At 34.1% G+C, this 23,874-nt stretch overlaps 1 protein-coding gene across 5 annotated transcripts in view; it reads right to left on the minus strand.

Moving 5' to 3' along the window:
* Nucleotides 1-12,668: 12,668 nt before the first annotated feature.
* The window catches only part of NRK (Nik related kinase), a 144,161-nt gene continuing 132,955 nt past the window's right edge, over nt 12,669-23,874 (minus strand). For 2 of the 5 annotated variants that reach the window (XM_081126842.1, XM_081126840.1), the window contains 4 exons: nt 22,330-22,479; nt 19,361-19,496; nt 15,287-15,426; nt 12,669-13,840 (listed from right to left, as the gene is read on the minus strand). In XM_081126842.1, the coding sequence (XP_080982968.1) occupies nt 13,745-13,840; nt 15,287-15,426; nt 19,361-19,496; nt 22,330-22,479 (522 nt within the window). In that variant the 3' untranslated portion in view covers nt 12,669-13,744. Of the gene's footprint in view, nt 13,841-15,286; nt 15,427-19,360; nt 19,521-22,329; nt 22,480-22,766; nt 22,910-23,874 lie in introns of all 5 variants that reach the window. The other 3 variants (XM_081126841.1, XM_081126839.1, XM_081126843.1) reach the window with 2 other exon arrangements.

Consider the following 23,874-nt stretch of genomic DNA (forward strand, 5'->3'; position numbering starts at 1 on the left):
AGATATTAACCAGATACCAATAGTAAGGTGAATCAAATGTTGGAATCATCTGGACATCAGCATCGTGGTACCATACATATCCCTGGTATTTGTCTCCCCCTTCAATAACAAAACTTAGGCATTTATCCATGAACAAAAGTGCCTCTGGGGGAGATGTAGAATCCAGTTCTGTATGCCAAGGGACTTGGGAAAAGACTTACCCACTTATACATTGGGTAATATGTAGACAGACCTTGATAATGGTTGTGGAAACTACAAAAGACTGTAAACCAGTTCCAGTCCCTCTTGGCCATAGTTTGAGAGGACCTAGAGATCACTAATTTGAGTAGACAGCTACAGATGAGAGATATTTGGTAGAAGTATAGATTTCCAGAGGAGAAATTTTAGCATTCCCTTGGAGGGAAAAAAATTATGAGCTTGGGCACATTGGCGTGGGCAAGAGAAAAAAATCAAACTTGACTTTGACAGCATCACTCTTCCCCCAAGGAAGCACAGCTTAGGGCTAAATGAATTAGCCCATGATTTCTCCCATGGGAGAAAAAGGGATTGTGGATAAGTGAACACCTGGCTTCCCCAGCTGTGTGGAACATTGCCAAAGAAACTCATTTGTCTCTCATAGCATCCAGAGTATTAACTTGGGAGAGGGGAACAAATCAGGGAGTGTCATCTAAGATTCATAAAGGGTATTAAAAGGACACAGTTCCTGCTGACTGCATTCTAGACTCCATCAGGAAGCCTCTCAAGCTGCAAGAAAATTTCACACAGAGATCTTACACATTGGCCTACAGGCATCCCCAGAATACTCCATACCAAACCCACACCTACTCCAATTCTGCAGCTAGATTTCTGTGGTGGTGATAAAGAAGACTAGGGAAGATGCATAGAATGCAAGCCAAAGTCTGCAGGCAAGGGAGAAAGTAAAAACTTGACCTGTCATGACAACTTAAAGCAAACAAAAAAGAGGGTATCAGCAGCTGGCCTGCTGCATTGTAGGACAGAGAGAAGATATACAAGCTTAAGAGTTCTGCTACAAAGGGAACAAGATGTATGAAGAAAGTATATCCATACAAGGTCTGAGAGAGCTGAAGAATTTACAGCAGGACTGATAAAAGTTATTTCTACCCTGAATGCAGTTAGTAAATATTGGAGGAGGTGACTCTTACTTCAAATGTGAAAACAGCAACACAAAACTCCAAGAAACATAAAAAGTCAAAGAAGCCTAGCTGGCGTGTCTCAGCGGTTGAGCATCAACCTATGATCCAAGAGATCTAAGTTCAGTTCCCTGTCGGGGCACATGCTCTGATTGTGGGTTTGATCCTCAGTAGGGGTAGTGCAGGAGGCAGCCAATCAATGACTGTCTCATCATTGATGTTTCTATCTCTCTCTCTCCTTCTCCCTTCCTCTCTCTGAAATCAATAAAGACATATTTTTTAAAAAGTCAAGGAAACATCACATCACTAAGAGATAACAATAATCTTACAGTAACCAAACACCAAGATATGGAAATCTATGATTCACCCAATAAAGAAAAATAGCTGTTTTAAGGAAATTCAATGAGCTACAAAAAACACAGAAAGACAATTCAATGAACTCAGAAAAACAATACATGATCAAAATAAGACATTAACAAAGAGAGAGATGTCATAGAAGAGAACCAAACGGATATTCTGAAGCTGCAGAATTCATTAAGTGAAATTTTAAAAATGCAATAGAAAGCATGAATAGCAGAATAGATCAGATCCAAGTGGAAAATCAGTAGATAAAGTATAAGAACTTTGAAATAACCCAACCACAGAAGAACAAAGGGAAAATGGGTTAAAAAAAGCCTATGTGATCTATGAGAGACCATAAAAATATACCCCAATAACCAAACCATTGGAGTTTCAGAAAGTAAAAAGAGGGAAAAGGAGTCAGAAAGCTTAGTTAAATAAAGAATGGCTATGAACTTCCCCAAACTGGGGAAATATTTGTACATTCAAGTTCATAAAGCTAACAGAATATTCTATTATTTCAATTCAAACAACCTTATCCAAGACACATTATAATAAAACTTAAAAATAAAAAACCAAGAGATAATTCTAAAGGCAGCAAGCAAAATAAAATAAAATAAAATAAATATTGTAACTTACAAAGGAACCCCCATTTGGCTATAAGTGGATTTCTCAATAGAAATCTTATAGGTAAGAAAGAGTGGGATAATATATTCAAAGTTCTGAAAGAAAAAAAAAAATTGCCAACCCACAATATTCTATCTGACAAAGTTATTCTTAAAAAGTAAGGAGAAATAAAGACTATCCCAGGCAAACAAGAGCTGAGGGAATTCGTCACCACTAGACATGCTTTATAGGAAATACTGCAAGGAGTTCTCAAAGCAGAAATAAAAATATTACATGATCTCACTTATATGTGGAATCTAAGGAACAAAATAAATTGACCAACAAGATAGGACCACAGACATGGAAGCATGAAACAGACTGGCAGATCCCAGACAGAAGGCGGGAAAGAGGGCGGGAAGAGATTAACCAAAGAACTTATAAGCATATATGAATAGCCCATGGACATAGACAATAGGCAGGTGAAGGCTTGGAGTGGGGTGGGAGATGGTTAGAGGGGGGCAAAGGGAGAAAATGGAGGACATCTGTAATACTCTCAACAATAAATAAATTTTAAAAATAAGTTTAAAAGCTATCTTTTGATGAATCTTTTACTTCTCCATACATTTAAAATATATTTATTGTTCTCTCTGAACTTATTTTGATATATTAAGCTAAATTTACTTTTTCTGAAATGTTAGCACTTAGCAGCTTTGAATGTTAGAGAGTGCAAATATGCAAATAAATGTAACCTTTAAAATTACTTAGATTATATTTGTCTCCCTCTCTTGGTGCCATGAAATGTAAAATATTTTTTTATTCTTTGCATTCAATGCATGTTAAATGGTTATGCAATTAATATTGTGCTGGGGGGGGTACAAAAAAAAGTCAGGTGTAAAGATTTTAGGATTTGCTCACTGAGAAACTAAAAACCTAGAGTTTTAGGTAACATAGATATAAAAAGGAAATTAAGAAAATAATTTCACCTACAATGACATAAAAAATGAAATGCTTAAGGATATATTTAACAAAAGAAGTGGAAGACTTGTGCACTCCAAACTACAATGTATCATTGCATGAAATTAAGAAGACTTAAATTAATGAAAGGCAATCTCTATTATGGACTGGTAGTCTTAATATTGTTAAGATAGAAATACTCTCCAAGTTTATCTCCATATTCAATGCAATCTCTTTCAAAATCTTGGCTCCCATTTTTGCAGAAATTGATAAGCTGATCCCAAAATGCACACTGAACTACAAGTTACCTAAAATGATTTTGAAAAATAACAAAGGAGACTCACACTCCCAACTTCAAGGTTAGTAAAAATACATGCTATGCACAACCCAAGGACACGGATAATGGTGGGGAGAGGGACTGGGGAAGGGGATAGGATGGGGTGGAATGGGTCACTTGGGAGAAAAAGGGACATCTGTAATATTTTAAACAAAAATAAAATTAAAAAACAACAACATGGTAATTTAAAAAAACATGGTACCAGTATAAGAATAGACAGATCAATGTTATGGAATTGAGAGTTCAGGAAGACAAACATGTATGGTCAATTGATTTTCAACATGGGAAATAATACAATTCAGTTGGGAAAAATATGTCAGTCAAATGGTTCCAGGACAACTGGATATCCACATGCCAAAAATAAAAGAGGTGGACTCCTATCTCACAACACAAACAAAAAATGAACTCAAAATAAGCCAAAGACCTAAATGTAAGAGCTAAAACTATCAAATCCTCCAAAGAAAACATAGGAGAAAAGCTTCATAACATTGGATTTGACAATGATTTATTGGATATAATACCAAAATCATAGGAACCATAGAAAAAATGTTAATTGGAGTTCATGAAAATTAAAAACTTATGTGCTATGCTAATGATAACATTAATAAAAGATAGCACTAATGAAAAGATTACCCATGAAATGGTAGAAAATATTTATGAGTTCAACTCAACACCAAGAAAACAACGAATCCAATTGAAAAATGGGCAAAGGACGTTAATGGACACTTCTCCAAAGAGGACGTACAAATGGCCAAAAGACATATGAAAAAATGCTCAATGTCACTAATAGTCAGAGAGATGCAAATTAAAACTCCAATCAGATATCGTCTCACACCTGCCATTCTGGCGACCATCAATAAATCAACAAACAACATGAACAAAACAAACTGACAAAAGAGAAACAGACTCCTAGATAGAACAGAATGACAGCTGTCAGAGGGGAGAGGAGTTGGGGGACTGGGTGAAAAAGGTGAAGGGATTAAGCAAAAAATAAAAAACAATACACAGCCAACAGTATGGTGATTACCAGAAGGAAAGGGGGGTAAGGGTAGGTAGAAGAGGGTAAAGGTGGGATAAGTGGTCATGGAAGGAGACTTGGCTTTGGTGGTAAATGCACAATACAATATACAGATGATGTATTATAGAATTGTACACTTGAAACCTATAGCTTTATCAATCAATGTCGCCCAACAAAGTCAATAAAAATTTTAAAAAGAAATAAAAAAAGAAAATATTTATGAGTCACATATCTGTTAAGTGGCTTGGACGCAGAATATTTATATGATTATCACAACTCAACAACAACAAAAAGACAAATTACCCAATTAAAAATGGGCAAAGGAGCCCTGACCAGGTGGCTCAGTTGTTTGGAGCATTGTCCCATACACTAAAAGGTTGCCGGTTTAATTCCAGGTCAAGGCACATACGTAGGATGATGGTTTGATACCAGGTCTGGGCACATACAGGAGGCAACCGAATGATCTCTGTCTCTCTTCCTTTCTCTGTAAAATCAGTAAACATCCTCTGGTGAGGATAAAAAAATGGACAAGAGATGTGAATATATATTTTTCCAAAGAACATATACAAATGTCTAATAAGCACATGACAAGATGCTCAATACTATTAGTCATTATGGAAATGTAAATAAAAACTATAAATGAAATAGTACTTCACATGCACTAGGATGGCTATAATAATAAAAAAAGGACAAAACAAATGCTTTCTATGATGGTGAGAAATTGAAACCCTTATACCAATGTAAATGGTGCAGCCACTTTAGAAAAGAGTGTGGCAAATATTAAAAAGTTAAGCAGAGATTTACCATATTCCTCAGTAATTCTACTCCTAGGTACATCCCCCAAAGCCATGAAAACATGTATACACACAAAGATGTATGCATGAATGTTCATAGCAGCATTATTCCTAATAGCCCAAAGTGGAAACAACCCAAATGTCTATCAAATGATGAATGGATAAATAAAATGTAGTATATTCATACAATGGACTATTGTTCAGCAATAAAAGAAATAGAATATTGATACGTGTTACATGAGTTAACACCTCAAAAACATTTTGCTAACTCAAAAGAACCAATTACAAAAGACCACTTACTGTGTAATTTCACTTAAATGTACTATCCATGTTTTTCATCACTTTGAATATTTCTTGCCACTCCCTTCTGGCCTGCAAAGTTTTTGTTGAGAAATCAGCTGACATCCATATGGACACAGTCAATAACAGGGTGAAGGCCTGGGAGGGGGTGGGAATGAGGTGGAGGGGGTCAATTGGGAAAAATGTAACACCTGTAATATGTTCAACAATAAAGATAAATTTTTAAAAATGTACTATCCAGAATAGGCAAATCTATAGGGTCAGATAGCTTATTAATGGTTACCTAGGGTTGTGAAGGGATGGAGGGGCAATGGTGAGTGACTACTAATGTGCTGAGGTTTCTTTCTGGGGTGATAAAATGTTCTAAAATTTGTTCATGGCGATTTTTGCACAACATGTAAATATATTAAGAGTCATTGAATTGTGCACTTAAAGTAGTGAACTTTATGGTAAGCAAATTACATATCAATAAAGCTGTTTTAAAAAATGAATATATCATGTATGCAGCAGGTTATATGAGTCTGGATCTCAGAAAAGTGGTTCAGGCCGAGATAATTACTTGAGTGTTGCCAGTGTATAGATGACTTTAAAATACATGAGAATAGATGTTATTACCTAGAAAAAATTGTAGGTAGAAGAGATATAAGGTACTAGAAATGAGCCCTGAGGCACTACAACATTTAGAGATGAGAGTTGAGAATAAACCAGAAGAGGAGACAGTAAGAACTGAGAGCAGTTAGCAGAGTTGTATATTTTTCTACAGCCACAATCAATTGCAGTAATGATGTAGGAGACAAATCAGGAGAAAGTGGTATCCCAGAAGCCAAGAGAAGAAATTGTTTCAAGAAAGAGGGAATTATCAATTTTGCCAAACATTGCTGATATGTTGAGTAAAAGAAGACTGGAAAAAATTGGCACTGTATTTGACAATGTAGAGGTCATTGATGACCTTGACAAGAGCTCTTTAGATCTTTCCCTGGAATGGTGAAGATGAAAGTTCAATTAGAATTAATATAAAACTAGTTTGGGGAAGAGGAAATGCAGAGACTCAATGTGATACAAGATGGTGAAAACTAATGATTGTTTTTATTTTCTTAGTGAAGTAGGAATGCAGGTGATTAGGTGAGAATGAGAATGAAAGGAGATTTTAGAGGATTAAGGACAAAAGAGAAAATATTAACTTATTCATAAATGTGAGTGTGAAGAGTGAGTGGACTAGGGAAATGTAGTATTAGTTACCAGGTGGCTTTCAGTAATGAATTAAAAAATATGACCAGTTAGTACAGTTGTATATTTCCTATAGCCATGATTAGCTGCACTGATGTGGTGTGGAGGAGACAAATAGTTGAATTCAAGGAAATTTGTGATTTTGTCAAGCTAAAGAAAGGTAATGGAGTTAAGGGTCCATGCAAAGGATTGATTATGTTGAAACAACATGAAATTTTAGCTAAGGGATAGAGAACTTCTTTGGGTGAGGATGAAGGGCAATAAAAAGGTGTTAGGCAGAATGGATTGTGGCTCCATATGAGGTAAAATAATTTTTGTAGTCCGGTGATAGGAGTCAGCTTGAAAAATGAAGTGGTGGTCTGAGAGTGGGACAATTGAAACCGAACTTATGAAAGAAGTATATTTATCACCATGGTCAGGTAGCTTAGTTGGTTAGAGGGTCATCCTGATGTGCCCAAGTTGTGGGTTCAATCCCTGGTCAGGGCACATAGAAGAATCAACCAATGAATACATAAATAAGTGGAACAACAAATCTACATCTCTTTCTCTCTTTCTCTCTCTCCCCCCTTTTGTCTTTAACAAAAAAGAAGTATAGTTATTGATAATGATATGGCCTATAGTCTATTACTGTGAGAGTGGGTGGTTGAGATACTGTGGTCAAGTTTATTTGGATAGGAATTCATGGATTAAAGTAGGAAAAATATAGACAGAATCATATAAGTAGATATTAATGTTGCCAATAATTAGAAGTAGTGTTGGAGGAAATGACAGCCAACCAGTGCTAACATTTTTTAAGTAATAAGGAGGAATGATGTGGGGGTCTATACATGACTACAATCAGGATGGGCAATGGGTAGTACAGTTTGATAGCAAGAGATTCATAGGTGAAGGTTATCAAGGAGAAAGGAGGGACAATAATCTGAAAGAGTCAGTTGTTTGAAAGCTGCAACACAGCATAAAGGAAAGGATGAGGGTACTGGGGAAGGGGATGTACAGAGGGTAATGAGAGATGATAAGGAATTTCTGGACTTCTACTTTATAGCAATAATAGTGTCTTGTTTTCCAAATTTTCATTTGTTTGATTACATTAAGTTGAATTTTTTCATATGTAGGTGACAGGGTTACTAATTGTGATCTTAACTTGTTCTCACTAAATTTCCTCTCCCCAAGTTTATGGAGGGCTCATTTTCTTGGGCAGGTACACAGGTTATACATAATACTGAAACTTAAAAACTGTCTCTAAATCTCTTGCTGGATTTTTTTAAGCCTAAACTCTCTTACATAATTATGTTAAGTCATTCTTGTAAAGGGAAGGGAAAGATGTAATTATGTTTTACATGGAGTGAGGTGGGGACATAAGCACAAGAATTTAGTGGGAAAGAGAAAGATTCCCCAGAAATAAGAAAGGATATGGGGCACTGTGGTTTCTAAAGCAACAGGGATTCATGCCCAGCCATCACCCAGGGAGGTAGTGTGATCACAGTGGATACGACCCTAAATATCTGGGCTCCTCACTTTGACAGAGATTTCCATGGCCACGCATGACACAGAAGTCTGAGCCACTGCAAGAAACTAAGAGACAAATAAGTGTATCAATGTTGACCAGTGTAGATTATAGACCACTGGGGTATCCCTGGATTTTTTTTTCCCTTCACTTGTGCAACCCAAATGGGTGAATGAGGAAAGTCCAGGTAATGGTTAAGATTAAATTTCCTCTCAGACTGGTGGGATAAAAAAAGCAGTTCAAATAACCATTTTTGGTATTGGTTTGGTTTTTGTACATTCAGGTTTGCAGAGTACAATTCATAAATACTTTTGGCAAATAAAGAACCTATTATTCCAGCCTGATGTATATTAATTTTACTTGTAGGGAGAATATTTTCATTTTTGTGTAGTCCATTTTGCTGTGAACTTCATTATATTCATTTCTGACTATCTCAACTTGTGAGACTCAACTCCATGGTGTTTTATGCACACTTTTAGACTTTTGGAAAGATGGTTCCAGTTGGCATGCATTTTAATAGCTACCTGTTCACCTGCAAGTCATACACACTCTTAATCTTCTAAAAGTTACCTTCGAGGAAAGTCTGGAATAATATATATCTGTTTATGGAAACATAATTTTAAGTTTTGGATCAAAAAGGATTTATTGAAAGCTTTGATGACCACTAAATATGGCTCAGGGTACTACAACAGAGTCAATCTTGTGGAAAAAATCACATGTAAACCAAATGTTTGTACAAAACAGTCAGTTGAATGGCTTGTTTGTGCTGTTTTTATGTTATTAAACAATCTTTGTCATTACTCATGATCTTTGACTAAAGGGTCATAGTGGTCCCTTATATGTTGTTTTTAAAGGTAAACAAAGCTTAAAAAGACACTACTTTAATTTTATTTTGACCTATCCTTTAATTTCAGTTGTGTAGGGTAAAATCATTTCAAATTACCCAAAATAGGTCATTACATTTTAGTTACCAGAACACAGATGGTACCTTGATGAAATTAATGGATTTGTGAATTTTGATTTTAAGCTCTTGTAAATAAAATAGCAATAAGAATAATCAAGGTAAAGAAGGTCCAATTCTCCCTTTCAACTCATGTTTTTCTTGAGCCTTTGCTGTATGTTAAGCAGCAAATGAGGCACTTTGATATATGGGGTAGCAAAGCTCTGAAAAAAGTTAATCTTGAACCTGAGTTTTTACTCATCTACCAAGTAGGCAGTGGATTAGCTTCTGAAAACATAAATCCATATAGAATGAATTTTACTTCATCAGAAACTAATCTTTTTGAATTAATTGACATGGTTGTGATCAACATAAGACATGACATGTAGCACTGTTTTCTGAAACCTCTCTGGCCTTTACTTCACTAGCTGCCTCCATTCAATTTTTGTACTTAAAGACCAGCCATACTCAATGGCTTTATTAATTCTTAAGGTTCAAAGGCCCTATAAATAAAAAAGTGCAGTTATATTGGAAATTACAGTATTGGGAAAAGATTCAGTTAATAGATTCACAGTATTGGAGTCTTTAAACCCACTACTCCCTTTGAGGGTGATAAAATTACTAATAGTGACTTCTATTCATGATCTACTTTGTCCCCATGTTTTGGTAAAAGATCCCTAGGATACAGTCCTTTCTCGACCTTGGAGCATCACCCTGCCCATTCTAATATCAATCTGTGATGATATTTTTGTTCCTTGGCTCATAACATTGTCCCCTAAAATAGTTTAAGTTTCTTGTCCTTATATATCAAGCAGAATGAGTCGATTTGATTGTAATAGAGCACTTTGAATTTAGTCTCTTAAAGCCCAGTCAAGCTTGTCATGTCTGAGTAACCCAACTCCTGAATGCCTGGCCAAACTGGAAAAATTGGGACCACGCCCAGCTGGCCCTACTGGGAAAGCTTCATGAGCATCTCTCCAGAATGTTCCAGAACAATAGATATTCATGACATCTTGTCTTTAATGCTTCTGTGACCTGCTGAGAGAAGTGCTATTATTTTCTAGCCCGTTAAAGGGCTCAGCTTCCTTAACAACCTGCCAGTATTATTCCACCTCCTAGTTCCCATCATCAGCCTACACTAAACTCGTTCTTAAATGCTAAGAAACTATAAATCTTTACTCCTCTCATTGGATACGGTTACCCTTTATATAAAGTTCCTCCTCTTCTCCACTGGAATTCAGGACACTGGGGTGGGATGGGAAGGAAGTCAGCATTAAAGTATGCTTGGGTTTAACCCATATCCTGCGAGTCTGTGTGAAGTCCCACACACTTAGAAGAAAATTAATCAGTTTTTAATTCCACCACTATAGCCAGAAAGATTTTAGCCAGATTACTATAGCATGACTTGGCCAAAATTCTTAATGGAACAACAAGTAGAACCCTTAACACCTTCCAATCAGTGCATTATTACACACTTTAAAGAAATGAATATTCCTTGAATCAGTCCTAATTCAGAGGCATTAGAAAGCATATTTCAAATAAAGACATCAATCAATTATTTATTTATTTATTAATTTATTTTTAGAGGTTGAACAATGATTCATTGAAGACTTTCTGATGAAACAATTGGCATTCAAAGATGATTTCAATAATTTTTAAAGTTAGAGCATAGATTGAATACAAATCAATTTAAATAAGCACATTTTCGAAAAGAATTGAAGAATACCTAAAATATCCCATTGAATACATGTGGTATTATTCCTAATTTTATGGATACTGCCTTAATTAAATAAGTCCTGGCAGAAAATAATTAGTGATTAATTTATCTAGAAACTGGTAGCACTGAAAATGTTAAAATTTATGCATTCTAATTGTGTGTGTGGTATGTATGTGTGCGCACATGTGTAATTTCTGTTTTGCCTATTTTACTATCTTAATCATTATCCTTTCTTACTGTTTTCTCTGAGGATCTTACCTTACTTCAACATACCTAATCACTCGGAGCTTTTCTTGACAATCCTTTTCACACATCATTTTCTAGTATTCAAATATTTCCAATAATGCCTTTTATTTTGGTGCAAAAAAATTAAAGTACACTAAAATAAAACTGTACCGTGTCCCAATACTAACTCACAACCTACCACAACATTTCATGCTTCAAATCACGGGCCAGGGAATCGGCTTATCGGGAATCCTCCACCACATTTCTGTGCTAGCCCAGGGCTGCCAGGTGCTGCTGCTACAAGGTAAGGTATTGATATAATTTCTTCTGTCTATTACTGTGTACTGATTATGGCATTTAATTGTCCCTTTACTTTCTTGTTTTAGCTGGCATATGATATAAAAATTCCAGATGAATTAACATATGAATCAGAAATACTCATTACCTATGAACCACTTTAAAAATGTTTAGCCCTACTTGGCTATCCAACATTTCAATGTTTCTTCTTTATATATGCCCACCTTGTTTTCTTCACTAAGACCTTATCTTTTAAAGCTCAGTTACACATTTTGCAATCTCTCTAGCCTGTTTATTTTGGGACATTTCTGTAGATACATCTCACTTTTGTCTATGTGTATTTGAATAACAACCACAGAGCACAATGGGAGTTGACATTCTAAAATAGTTTACTTTCATACTGCCTTAAAATATGATTTTAAGATAAAACTTATATTTGAAACTTAACTTTGAGTAAATATTTTGAAGAAAAATGAATTCTTAAAAGACTTGACTCTACATGCTACTTAAAGGAGAAAGTTTTCTGAAATTCAAACATAGCAAGCTCCATTTGCTCAGCGATGAGGTACTTGCACAAAGTTCCCCATGGCCTTTTAGGTGTACAAATTTATAATAATGAAGACTACTTCTAAGGAAATAATTTGACATGAAAGTTTTTTTTCTCTTTAAACTACTGCATTTAAAAAGTCATTCGAATTGTAAACACTCAAGAATAAGCCAGTTTTAGGATCACATTATTGTATCACAGTAACAGAAACATGAATCACATTTATTTTTTAAATTCATGGATTCGGGTTCTCCTAAATTCTCATTATTGAGCTACTAAAAACTCTTGATATAAGTTGTTAGGAAAATCCAAATCATCATTCCTGGCACTAAGGTGCCAAGAAAATAACATGCTATCATGAAATCACACATAGTCAGCTGCTTTTGTATTTTGCCTAACCAGGTAGTTTGAAAATTATGATCCCACTAGCACTGTCTTCAGATTTGAGAAGCAGGCTAGAGGAATTATACTGAGGTATACTTTGTGGTAGTTCTGTTGTCTCTCTATTGCCCCAGAACTAACCATGGTATGAGGATGGATATGCAGAAATTATGCTTTTCACCAGGTAGCAGTTACCATAGGTGACCAAAAACCACCTATGCATGGCTTCTATAACATATATGGATGATAAACTAGCATGATTTTCAGTACTCTAAATTTGTGGATTTTGGTATCTGATCAGTTTTATTTTTTCAAAATCTTTTCATTTTTTACCTCAAACATTAAGTCCTTACATGTGGACTCATCACTTTAGATTAATTTCCAATTGTACAGAAATAAAAATATTTTTAAAAAAACCACAAATTTTTAGCAGCCAAAGTTTTTTGTTGTTATATTTTTTAATACCTGAAGGGAAATTTTCAGATAATTTAATATGGGATTGGGAAAATATTTAATGTTGTTTGATGGTCAAATTGTTGACCAGATAAGAATTTTGATAAATTAACCAATCTGTTCTTGGGGGTAGAATTTGATGCCTACATTAAAGTATTAAAAAATAAAACAACAAACTAATTCTACAGTACATGTGTATAGGAGTTCAGTCCTGTATTCAGGCTTGCAAGTGTATTATTTGGTGGTTTTAAAAAGCTATTGCACATCTTTGGGGATTCTGAGGAAATAAAGCATCTGAGGTTTTTTTCCTTTCTTCTTATCGGGAGAAAACCAGCTTAACATTCGGTGAAAAGAACACAACTGATCTCTAACTGTGGGCTTAACTGTCATGAAGCAATGAGAAAATAGGTGGCCTTTCCTCCCTTTTTCACTGTAGTTTTCTACAGGCATATAGGTTGCTCAGCCTTAGTCTGATTTATAGCATAGTCCTTACTATTTTCATTTCATAATCTAACCTTTAGTTCTTTATATGACTTTGCAAATTCCTATATGGTTCTTTGCTACTTTTATTTTTTCTGAAAAAGCTCATTCAGTGCCAATTCTTTTGAAAGCTGCTCAAAATCTAACTCATTACAGGTATCTTTACTCTATGTTATAAAATCTGAATATAGATACTGTCCAAACTGTCCAAAGAATAATGTTTGATTTCACAGTAACAAAAGTTACAAAGTTTGTGCAAAAGATATTGTACACCATTGGAGTACGTAGAGCTTGCTATAGTTAATTTTATATATAAAGCTGCATTTCTCATTAGAACTATTCTGTGCTACATTAAAAGTAAAGTATCTGATTTAATTTTTACCTAATAAAACTGCTCATTTAATCTCAGAAATTTTAAGATGCAAATTGCATATTTATGATGTTTGTAAATGTTGTAATCAATCATTGGATCTTTTAAACATCATAATTGCTTTGGAGCTCCTCAAGTTTTCCAAGGGTCATAAAGTAAACCCGGCTGTGGCGATTGCGCAGGGTAGAGGTAAAGAATAGCTTTAAAAAAGAAAGAAAGACACCATCAGTAAATGTTTAGTACAATGTAACCTGATATTTGTTAGATACAACTATAATTTCAATTTATCTGCATCAATCACTTAAAATATTAAGCCATGCTGCTTTTTAGAATAGAATTTCCTCAAATTAAAGAATAAGAATTTGAAATAGTATGTAGTCTAAGTATATTAAAAAACAACATTTTACCATCTTCTATATAATGGCACTTCACATGATTTAAATAAAATTAGGTTTTTGTAGGTGGCATTTGTCTGCTAAAGTTTTTGATTAGTTTTGGTTAACAATTCTCCTTTGCTTAAAAGATCTACTTTTACTCAAGTTGGCTTTCCTTTTGTAAATATAAGGAAATGATTAAACTATTTTGATGTTGTTCACCACTGTTGCTGGTTTTTATAAAATCTTCTACTTGGTGCAATTTTAATTTTCTCTATCAGTGGAATGCACTGACATCAATAGATTGATATTATGAGCTGAACTGATTAGCTTAGAGAGAAACATGTCATGTAAATATGGTCTGTGCCATAAAGATAATTAGAATGGAGATGAAGAAACTAAGGCCCAGAAAGATTAATCAAACTTCCAGGTTCTTATACCTAGTCAGATGAAAGAACCAGGACTGCATCTTAGGTCTATCTGACTTCAAACACTGGTTCTTGCCATTATATTCCTTTATATTGCAAATTAGTACCTTTCCTTGAATCACAGTGTTTTACCTTGATTGTTCTGATATTAAGTGGAATCCTCTGCAATCTCTTCTAAATGTGACTGTTTCCTAGTTTATTAGCGTTATTTCTTTTCATTATTATTTCTCATAATATGTAGGACTGTAATGATTTTATTCAATGCATTTTCCATCTAAACTATCTGGGGTTGATAAAATTGATCATATTACACAAATAATAGCCAAATCTTCATTTTATTTTTCTTTCTTGTAAAATGGACAAAATAATACCCACTCATGAAGATTAAATGTAGCTTTAAAAGTAGAAGCACAAACTCTAGTTCATAATTAGGTGGTCAGCAGACATAAGTACTTTTCCTTCTGTTATTGGATTATGTTGGAAACTATAAAGGCAGATTTACTCAAGCATTCTGTTTCAAAATATATTAATGTGAACATGAAAAGAACTGTGCATCAAAGATAATAATGGATTTTGCACCAAACAAAATAATGGCTAAGCGTTGCTTAGGACATAATCAGAATTTTTTTACTTTTCTAAAAAATCATTTCTTTTAAAAATCAAACTTTATTACCAATTCAATGTTTCTATTACCAAATGCAAAATTGTTTTTTATCAATAGTATGCCAATTTTGGAAATATAGCATATATATATATTTATGGTAAGAAGGAAACAGATATAAATTTCCTTAGTTAACTTTCATTGCTTGCTTTATTTTTTCTTTAACTGAAGGCTATGTTATACCTTGTCACCTCGGGTACACAGAAATCTCAGCTTCTTAATCGACCTGCGTTTCAGTTCACTTTCCAGAAGTCTTGATTGCAAAGAGCGAACTTCAATGGCCTTTTGGCCCCATCCTGTGGTTCTCTGTGTACATTCATAAGCTACAATAAAGAATTAAAAATCAGAAAAACTCAAAATGTTTCTAACAGTGATAGAAAATTATAACCACAGTCATCATTTGATTATTAAGAAGTTGATTATTACAGTTCTTTATTTCCTCCTTCTATGGTCAGTCATTTGGCATTATGCTGCTTAGCAGTGGTGTTTAAACCAGCTGTTTCTTGTCAGCATTGTGATCAACACTGAATAACTAGACCTCAACTAATTTTGCTATTCATATTCTCTAATACTACAGAAAAAGCTAAGGGTTAATTCTACCTTGGTAGTAGAAAGTCAGATCTACCCACAGCCATTCTTTATTTTACACTCTAGTTGAGGTACAACACTCCATGAGTTTGTAACTGTGTTCAAGGAACATACATGGAAAACTAACTAACTTTTCAAAATTAAAACTGTTAAAATGACTTGCTCAAATAATGACTTTAGCAACTATAATGCAATTCAACGAATTACTAAGTTATAAAGAGAACTAAAGCTAATTTGATACTGTTAATGTTTTTTCTTGCTCAGGAAATTTTTATAAGATTTCAACTTTTATACTGTGTTTTATATTACTTGGTGACAATAAAGATTGTCACAATTGCTTTCAAGCAGGAACCCTAATTATTTAAATAGCCATACAGTCAGCTTGTGCTGTAGGTATTTTTGACACAAGAGGCAGTATTATTGTTAAATGTTTAACTTTCAAGATGATATTCTTTATGTACTTTATGGGGAAGACAAATTTCCATAAATAAATACAATCCTGCACTTAAAATAATATCAAAATTTTGAGTCAAGTTAAAATAGTCTAGAAAACACTAAAACAAGGCACCTTCACTCCCATATTAACATGACTAAAATTAGAATTCAATTCATTAGACTTTTCATTTTTTTCTATTATAAAGTCAACAAACCCTGCTTTGATATGATTACAATATAATTAAAGATTTGTCCTTATCTGTTGCAAATGTTCTAGGATAAGTATGGACCTGGACAGTATTATTCAAAGTGAAATAAGCCAGCCTGAGAAAGACAAATACCATATGATTTCACTTATATGTGGAATCTAATGAACAAAATAAACTAACAAATAAAATAGAAACAGACTCATAGCTGTCAGAAGGGAGGGTGTTTGAGTGGGTGGGTAAAACTGGTGAAAGGATTAAACAAAAAAAACCCCCACCTCAAAGACAGACAATAGTATGGTCATTACCAGAGAGAAATGGGGGTGTGGGGAGGCAGAAGAGGGTAAAGGGAGGAGAAATGATGATGGAAACAGACATGACTTTGGAGGTGAACACACAGTACAATATACAGATGATGTAATGTAGAATTGTACACCTTAACACTATATAATTTTATTAACCAATGTAATCCCAATAAATTCAATAAAAATAAATATTAACTAAATAAATAATAAACTGAAACTTACCTGACCTATACATATGTACGTTAAATGTGCATAAAAAGACTCATGAAAAAATTATTAAACTTTCATGAAAGTAACTTTTCATAGGCAGTGTGAGCCATTTTGAATCTTTCAGCTAAAACTTAGCAAGAATTTATTTCTTGCTTCCTTTTACATTACATTTCAAGATATTTATGCATATGAAATTGACATAATATTGTAATTAAATTACAATCATATTTTATTGAGACAATGGTCTCCTGAAAGGAGATTTTTATAAGTCCAATTTCAGACTATAATTTAAATCACTCCAGATATAAGAAAAGTTATGGGACTACATAGCCTGAGTGATGAGAACAAGTAATAGATTTTGTCTATCTAGATTTGAATTTGTTCGCCTATGTTAATATGTCATTAAATTTGAATTTTTGTCAACAACCACAGAGAGCAATCATAAGAATCAAAAGGTTCTTAAAAAGTCATCAGGTATAGCTCTTGTCCTTAAGAAAACTTCTGACCTAAAACAAAAGAGATACTTTAGTTGTTAGAATTTGAAAACCATCTCTTTACAATGTAAAATAAATTACAGCACTGTAAGAACATGATATTTTGGTTTGTGTATTAAGGGCACTTTGAGAGTATACTAAAAACTACATCATGCCCTGGCCGGTTTGGCTCAGTGGTTAGAGCGTCAGCCTGTGGACTAAAGGGTCCCGGGTACAATTCCAGCCAAGGGCACTACCTCGGCTGCAGGCTCGATCTCAGGCACATGCAGGAGGCAACCAATCGGTGTGTCTCTCCTCCCTCCCTCCCTCCCCACCCCTCTCTCTCTCATTCTCTTCCACTCTCTCTGAAAAGGCAATGGAAAAAATATCCTCAGGTGAGGATAAAGAAAAAGACTATATCATAACACTGATATTAAAGAAATCAATTACTCTTTTTCTGTCTAAAACTTTTGCTTTGTTATTTAAACCTAACCTAGATCCAGATTTCCCCAATCTAAATTTTACATTTTCTTGAGATATATTAAATTTGTTCAATAATAAGATCATTTCTCTAGATATTCAAAATATATATAGAAGCTTAACAATCACAGCAAATATCACTGACCATCCCAACCCAAATCATAAGATTCCACCTCATAAGCACGCTAGCTCAGTAGCTAGGTTAAGTGGCAGATTAGTGTGTTTCAAAATTAAGTCAGAAATTTTGTAATGCCATATGAACTGTGTACTTGACTCAGCAAGTAAGCTGTGCATTAAGTTTAGAAATTTTTGCTCTCTGAAAACCTCCTCCAATTGTTTCAAACAGGTAAGAACTCACAGAGGGTTTAAACCCATTTTAAGTGACGAAAGGTAAATGCTTACAATATAATTAATAGACCTGAGGCAAAGGAAACAGAAAATAATGAATCTTGATCTAACCATTGCAGTGGTACTTTTTGATAAATTTGATAATCAGAAATTGGAATAAGAAAATTCACTTCAAATGGGAAACTGAACACTATGTATGCAAAAATAAAGGATTCTGCAGGCAAAATGCAAAGTGCTATCATTCCATAATCAAGAAAAATGTCCATTAAAAAGCAGTTTTTTTAAATTGGTCCTTATAGCCACATGAGGATCACATTTAGCCCTTTAATAGAGATTTCAGAAGTTTCTGGCCAATCTATTGACAAGCTACCCCTCTCTCTCTTTCTTTCTCTCCCTTTCCCCTTCTCCTTTCTTCTTTATTTGCTTCATTAAACTCATTCCCTTTCCAGGAATATCTATCCTCCATCAAACCATTCTTCTCTCTCTAATATTTTTACTGTTCATATGCATTCTGTTCCCCTAGGATCATCTCTGTAGCCTCAGAGATATATACAAGAGTGTCAAGTTATTCAGATTTCCCAGATCTGCAGTCTTGCATTGGTCAGGAAGAAAAAAATATCCTGTCCTGATGAAGATGAAAAGGCAGTTTTCTTTACTTTGTCATTTAAGTGGTACCTAATAGGCATTCCAGTAAGTCATATTTATCTCTTTGTAAATGAGGGATGATGAAATTGTAGCGACAGTCAATATGTCACATATTCAGTTTGTATTTAATTCTTCATAAGACTATTACCCACTAAACAGAACACTATTGACTATATGAAATAGAAACATTTTGCTCTCCTTTTATGAGTATTTGTAAGTCTCCTAAGTGAAAGCTAAACCAAATCAAAGTGATAGAATGAAGCATTTTCAACATCTGTGTAAAATCTGCAAGCAAAGGGAGTTAAAATAAAATTATACATTATTGTGGGAAGAAATTCCTTTCTTATTTTAATAATATGATTATTGCAAATGAACAACTAAGCTAAAATCATTCTCTTTATGTTAGCCTTGTGTATTCATTAAGCATATGACAAACACACATTACCTCACTAAGGGAACAACTATGTAGTACCCTAAATTAACCCAATATGCTTTGAGAAAATGTGATACTTCAGGAAATGGAAGGTTTTATGGGATCATGAGAAAGAGGAAAAATTTTATACCTACCTACTGAAGATGGAATGTCTTTCCACACTTCAAGGATCTTCTTGAAGAGTTGTTCATTTGCTTCCATAGAAAGGGCTTCAGCATTGAAGGTGAGCATCATGCCAATTCCCAAGGAATCAGGTAAAATGATGATATTCTGTGGTATAATGATTTCCAGGGGCTGGAATTATGTTTCATAAGGATTTATATGTCCAAAATTTAATCACTACTACCTTAATTGATTCAGATTGGTTGAGCAATAAAGATCAAAAGGGGGTTCAAAGTTTTGGGAGGAAGAAAATTTTTTAATCTCAATATTAAACAGCATGCTATCCAACACTTAAAAAGAGCCTTCTTTATGTCATAAAGTCATCACTATTTAATATCTTCCTTTACATTTAGGATAACTCTGCTTGAAAAAAGCAGAGATTTATTTCCAACACACAGAAATTCATTGAAATTTCACAAAGTATTATGAATACTGATAGAAGAATTATTACTTGTTACAGAGTTGGATTTCAGGACATTAATAAGTACTTTAGTAATGAATGAATAAATTAGTAACAAATACACAACCACTGGTTATACACCAATTCATTCAAATCAGAAATAAAAAATTAACTTAAAAATTGCTTGAGCTTAAAATGTTCATAAGGGGCAGTCTTATAATATTCTTCACTGCTTGAAATATAAGTCACCCTTCCTTCACAAAAATGTAGGATTTCTTATTCAATTAATAAAATATTAAAATACCTTCAATACACAAATTCAGAGATGTATAAGGTGACAATATCAAAAACTAAGAAATATCTAAGAATTTTTAAATTTCATGATGCATAAAACAGTGTGACAAAATTTGCTTAAACTACAGATATTGTCATGTTGATTGTATTTCCCTGAGAAACGAACAATTACATTCCTCTATCATTTCTCCAAATAAGCAAATTCCAAGAAAAAAGTCAGAAACTATACTTGCCAAACGCAGCGTACTCAGGCCAAGTGCTTGAGGCCATGCTTCAGCAACAACAATCCTTAAAACTAAAATGGGTACCCAGAGGCAAAAAGCAATTTTTATGCGTTCCCTGGGCACTAGCATGAGCAACTGAATCAGAAAAGAGATGAAGGAAGAGAGAAAAAGAAATTGCAAGAAAGACAGTTGCCTCAAGAAAATCTGTTTAGAAGGTGGACTTCTGTAATTCCAGACAGCCTGAGAGGTAATTCCCTTGCTTATCAGATAGTTCCTGAAGTAACCAGATATTTTTTAGTACACATGGCTTCCTTGTACCATTACAGCTTTTGTAATCTAACACCCTTGAAAAAATATAATTTTTAGTACATTCTGTTTCAAACGAACTCTCCCCTCCCTTATATTAGAGTCCTTTCTTATTTAGTGGGTCAAGACACTAGGGTGCTTAGCTAAAAATACTATTTTTGAATATACTTGAGATACCCTAATTAGGTCAGAAAAGTTTTGTGTTTTTTTTTTTTTAACTCATCTTCTCTCCTTGCTTCCACAATAATTACCTAATTGCTTCAAAAGCAAATAATTCTCCTTGACTAATAGTCAACTGGAACACAGGGTTTAATCTCCTTGAATACTTTTTTAAAATAAGTATAAATCTGGATGAGTGCCGCAGTGTTCAGTACTGTACTAATTTCAAAACAAAGCTATGTGACATGACATTTAAAAATAAGATGCAGCAAGCTATGGGAGATACTCCAACTGGAGTACTGTAATATTTAAATCAAAATGAACTTGCAGTCATATCTAAATGGCTTTAGCATGGCTTGGTTGAGTATTTTCCACATTATAAACAGGGTGAATTCTATATAATCATAGGTGACAACTGAGTGATCAGTTAATTATATTGTTCATATGACCAAACTTTTAAAAAATGTCTCCACTAATGATCAGACAATTGCTCTATGTAATTTGTCAGAGATGTGTGAAATAATCCTGAATGTTATGCAAAATATCACATTACTACAGTGATTTAAAAGTATAGAAAGCCTTCACTTGGACTTTTATGTAATGTTAAACTGCTGAAATTTTAGTTGCTGACAAACTGGGGAATTAAGAAAGGGTGAAGCAGATTGGTTTGTTCAGCCTTTCTTTTTAAATATAATTTTCAATAGGACAAATATCATTGCTACCAACAAATTTGAGACACAGCATAATTATATTTTGTATGGTGTGTATCTGTGTGTGAGGAGTATTATGTTATGTTCCAGATCTTTATATAAATGACATATATAGTATTTTTACAACTTCCCATTTCTTAGACGTGTCATATTTTCATTATTTACAATTATTTAAGAATTGAGGTGAATTAGCTTTTTAAATGCTGAATCCTTTGATCAGAAATTCTAACTATAATTGATACTATAAGAGAACATTTTACGATAATTTTCTATATATCACAGTTAAAGTACTATAATCTGGATAAAGAAAGGAAGTGTACATAATAATGCTGCAATACTGGTGGCGTATTTTTAAAAGAATCTGTTAATGCATTATTGGATGCAAACGGACTAAAGTAAGGAATACAATATCATATGCCTTTTAGTGCCAGTTATTGTAAATACATAAAGATAAATGGATAGAGAATGTATAGCATATATTCCATCTAAAAGGAAGCAGGCACAAATCAGTTCTAGTTGATAATGATTTGTTTGTAATGTGGGTCTGATGTTGTCAGATCTTTTGGTTTATCAATAGAAGTTCAGATTTTTAAGTGTAAACTCTATTCATTTAAAAACAAAAACATTGTGCTAGACAAACACTATTTGTCTACAGAACAGACAGTTGTCTGGACTAAGAAACCATCAGTAATTTTTGTTTATACATTACTACTTTCTGGCACTCTATACTTACCTCTTAGGTCTCAGTTCCAGTATAGATATTGATAATCATAGTTTTAAATCTTTAAGAGTTTTGACAGTTGTGAAAAACTCAAATTCTGATAAACAATAATTTTCAGGGATCTTACGTTATTTGGCAGGGTCACATCAGACATAACCTCAGATTCTGCATCAATGATGTGATATCCATTTGCTGAGCTGAAGAAAATCTTTAGTCTTTTTTCAGAACCAATAGCTAGGTCAACTGTCACTGGCTTATGACCGAGTGTTGGAAATACCTGTAGATATAAAACCAAATATGGCCAAAAGGCCAAAAATGACACTCTAAGGCAAAAATTCCCCTGCCCTTTGCTTAATAGGTTTATAAAACCCAGGTGATTGTCAAAAATTACATAATGTATTTAGAGATCTATGTATTGCAACTTTTATTAGGTCTGGTACTACAGTAAGAACATAATTATATTTAGATCTTAAATATTGAGTTTCCCTTTGAAGGTCAAATCTCTAATAATTGTAAGAGCCTTGTATGACCCTGGACTTTGTTTGCTGTCTTTAAATTCCTTGCCTTGAGCTTCAGCAAATGAAGGAGCTCATCTGGTCTCTTAAAACGGTTCGCTGGATCAGCTGCCTGTATTTTTGCCAGTATTCGTATATAAGCTTCATAGGACATGTAGTCTCCTTTGGAGTCTGCTGATTGATCAATGCATACTTGGTAGGGAATGAAAAAGGCCAGACATGTTAACCTACTATAGACTGGATGTACTCTAGGCTCCGATGGTTGCTAGTTCAAGGAAACAAAAAGCCAAACAGGATTCATTACCAAGTTCAGGTCACAGTGGAGGACTGGGCATCACAAGATTCACCATACTGCCATCATGAGGTGGTATTCAAGAAAGTGGAGTGAGGACTTGAATCAGGAACTGTGTATCAGGCTTAAAAGACTGTTGGTATTTATCTTCTTTGCTTTCCAGCTCCATACCAGGCAGCTCTGACCAATCAGCAGACACCCAAGAACGAACCCACATCCAAATACTGACAGCTGACCCATAGCCCAATTTAGGGAGATCAGATCAGGGATGTGATTTTTGTCAGGGCAGGCCCAAACTGTATGTATAGTACTCTTTGTTATTTATAAAAGAACATATTTATTCTGCAAATAGACATTGAGAGGCAGTCATAGAAATTAGCTTATCTTTATTGTATACATGTGATAGTGATGTTTTGGCCTACAAAATATACTATGCAAAGAGATCCTGATCTAAGATACAAAAGTATTTCATAAATACCTAGATGAGATCTATCATGATGTGTCTTTATCAGCACTTTGTATAAAATTTGTAGATGGACCAACTTGTTCAAAACTACCGGGAACATTTGCTAAATATATAGATTCCCAGGCCCCACTCTAGACCTACTAATTGACCTGGGGTTGGGTCTGAGATCTAAACTTTTAGCAAATGCTCCAGATGATTTTGATGCACACCCTAGATTAAGACTCTATATAATGCTGCTAATTTATTAATCAGTCCTCATGACTATGGAATAAGTATAAAATAATCCTATTTAAGTGGAATTCTGGAGCATTATAAAAAGACAATAAGATAAAAGGTGTCCCCATTTTATGAGATTAGATTAAAAAATCATCGGCAACTTAATTACTTGGCACGCCAAAT

The sequence above is a fragment of the Miniopterus schreibersii genome, assembly GCF_964146895.1.
Source record: "Miniopterus schreibersii genome assembly, chromosome: X".
Lineage (NCBI taxonomy): Eukaryota > Metazoa > Chordata > Mammalia > Chiroptera > Miniopteridae > Miniopterus > Miniopterus schreibersii.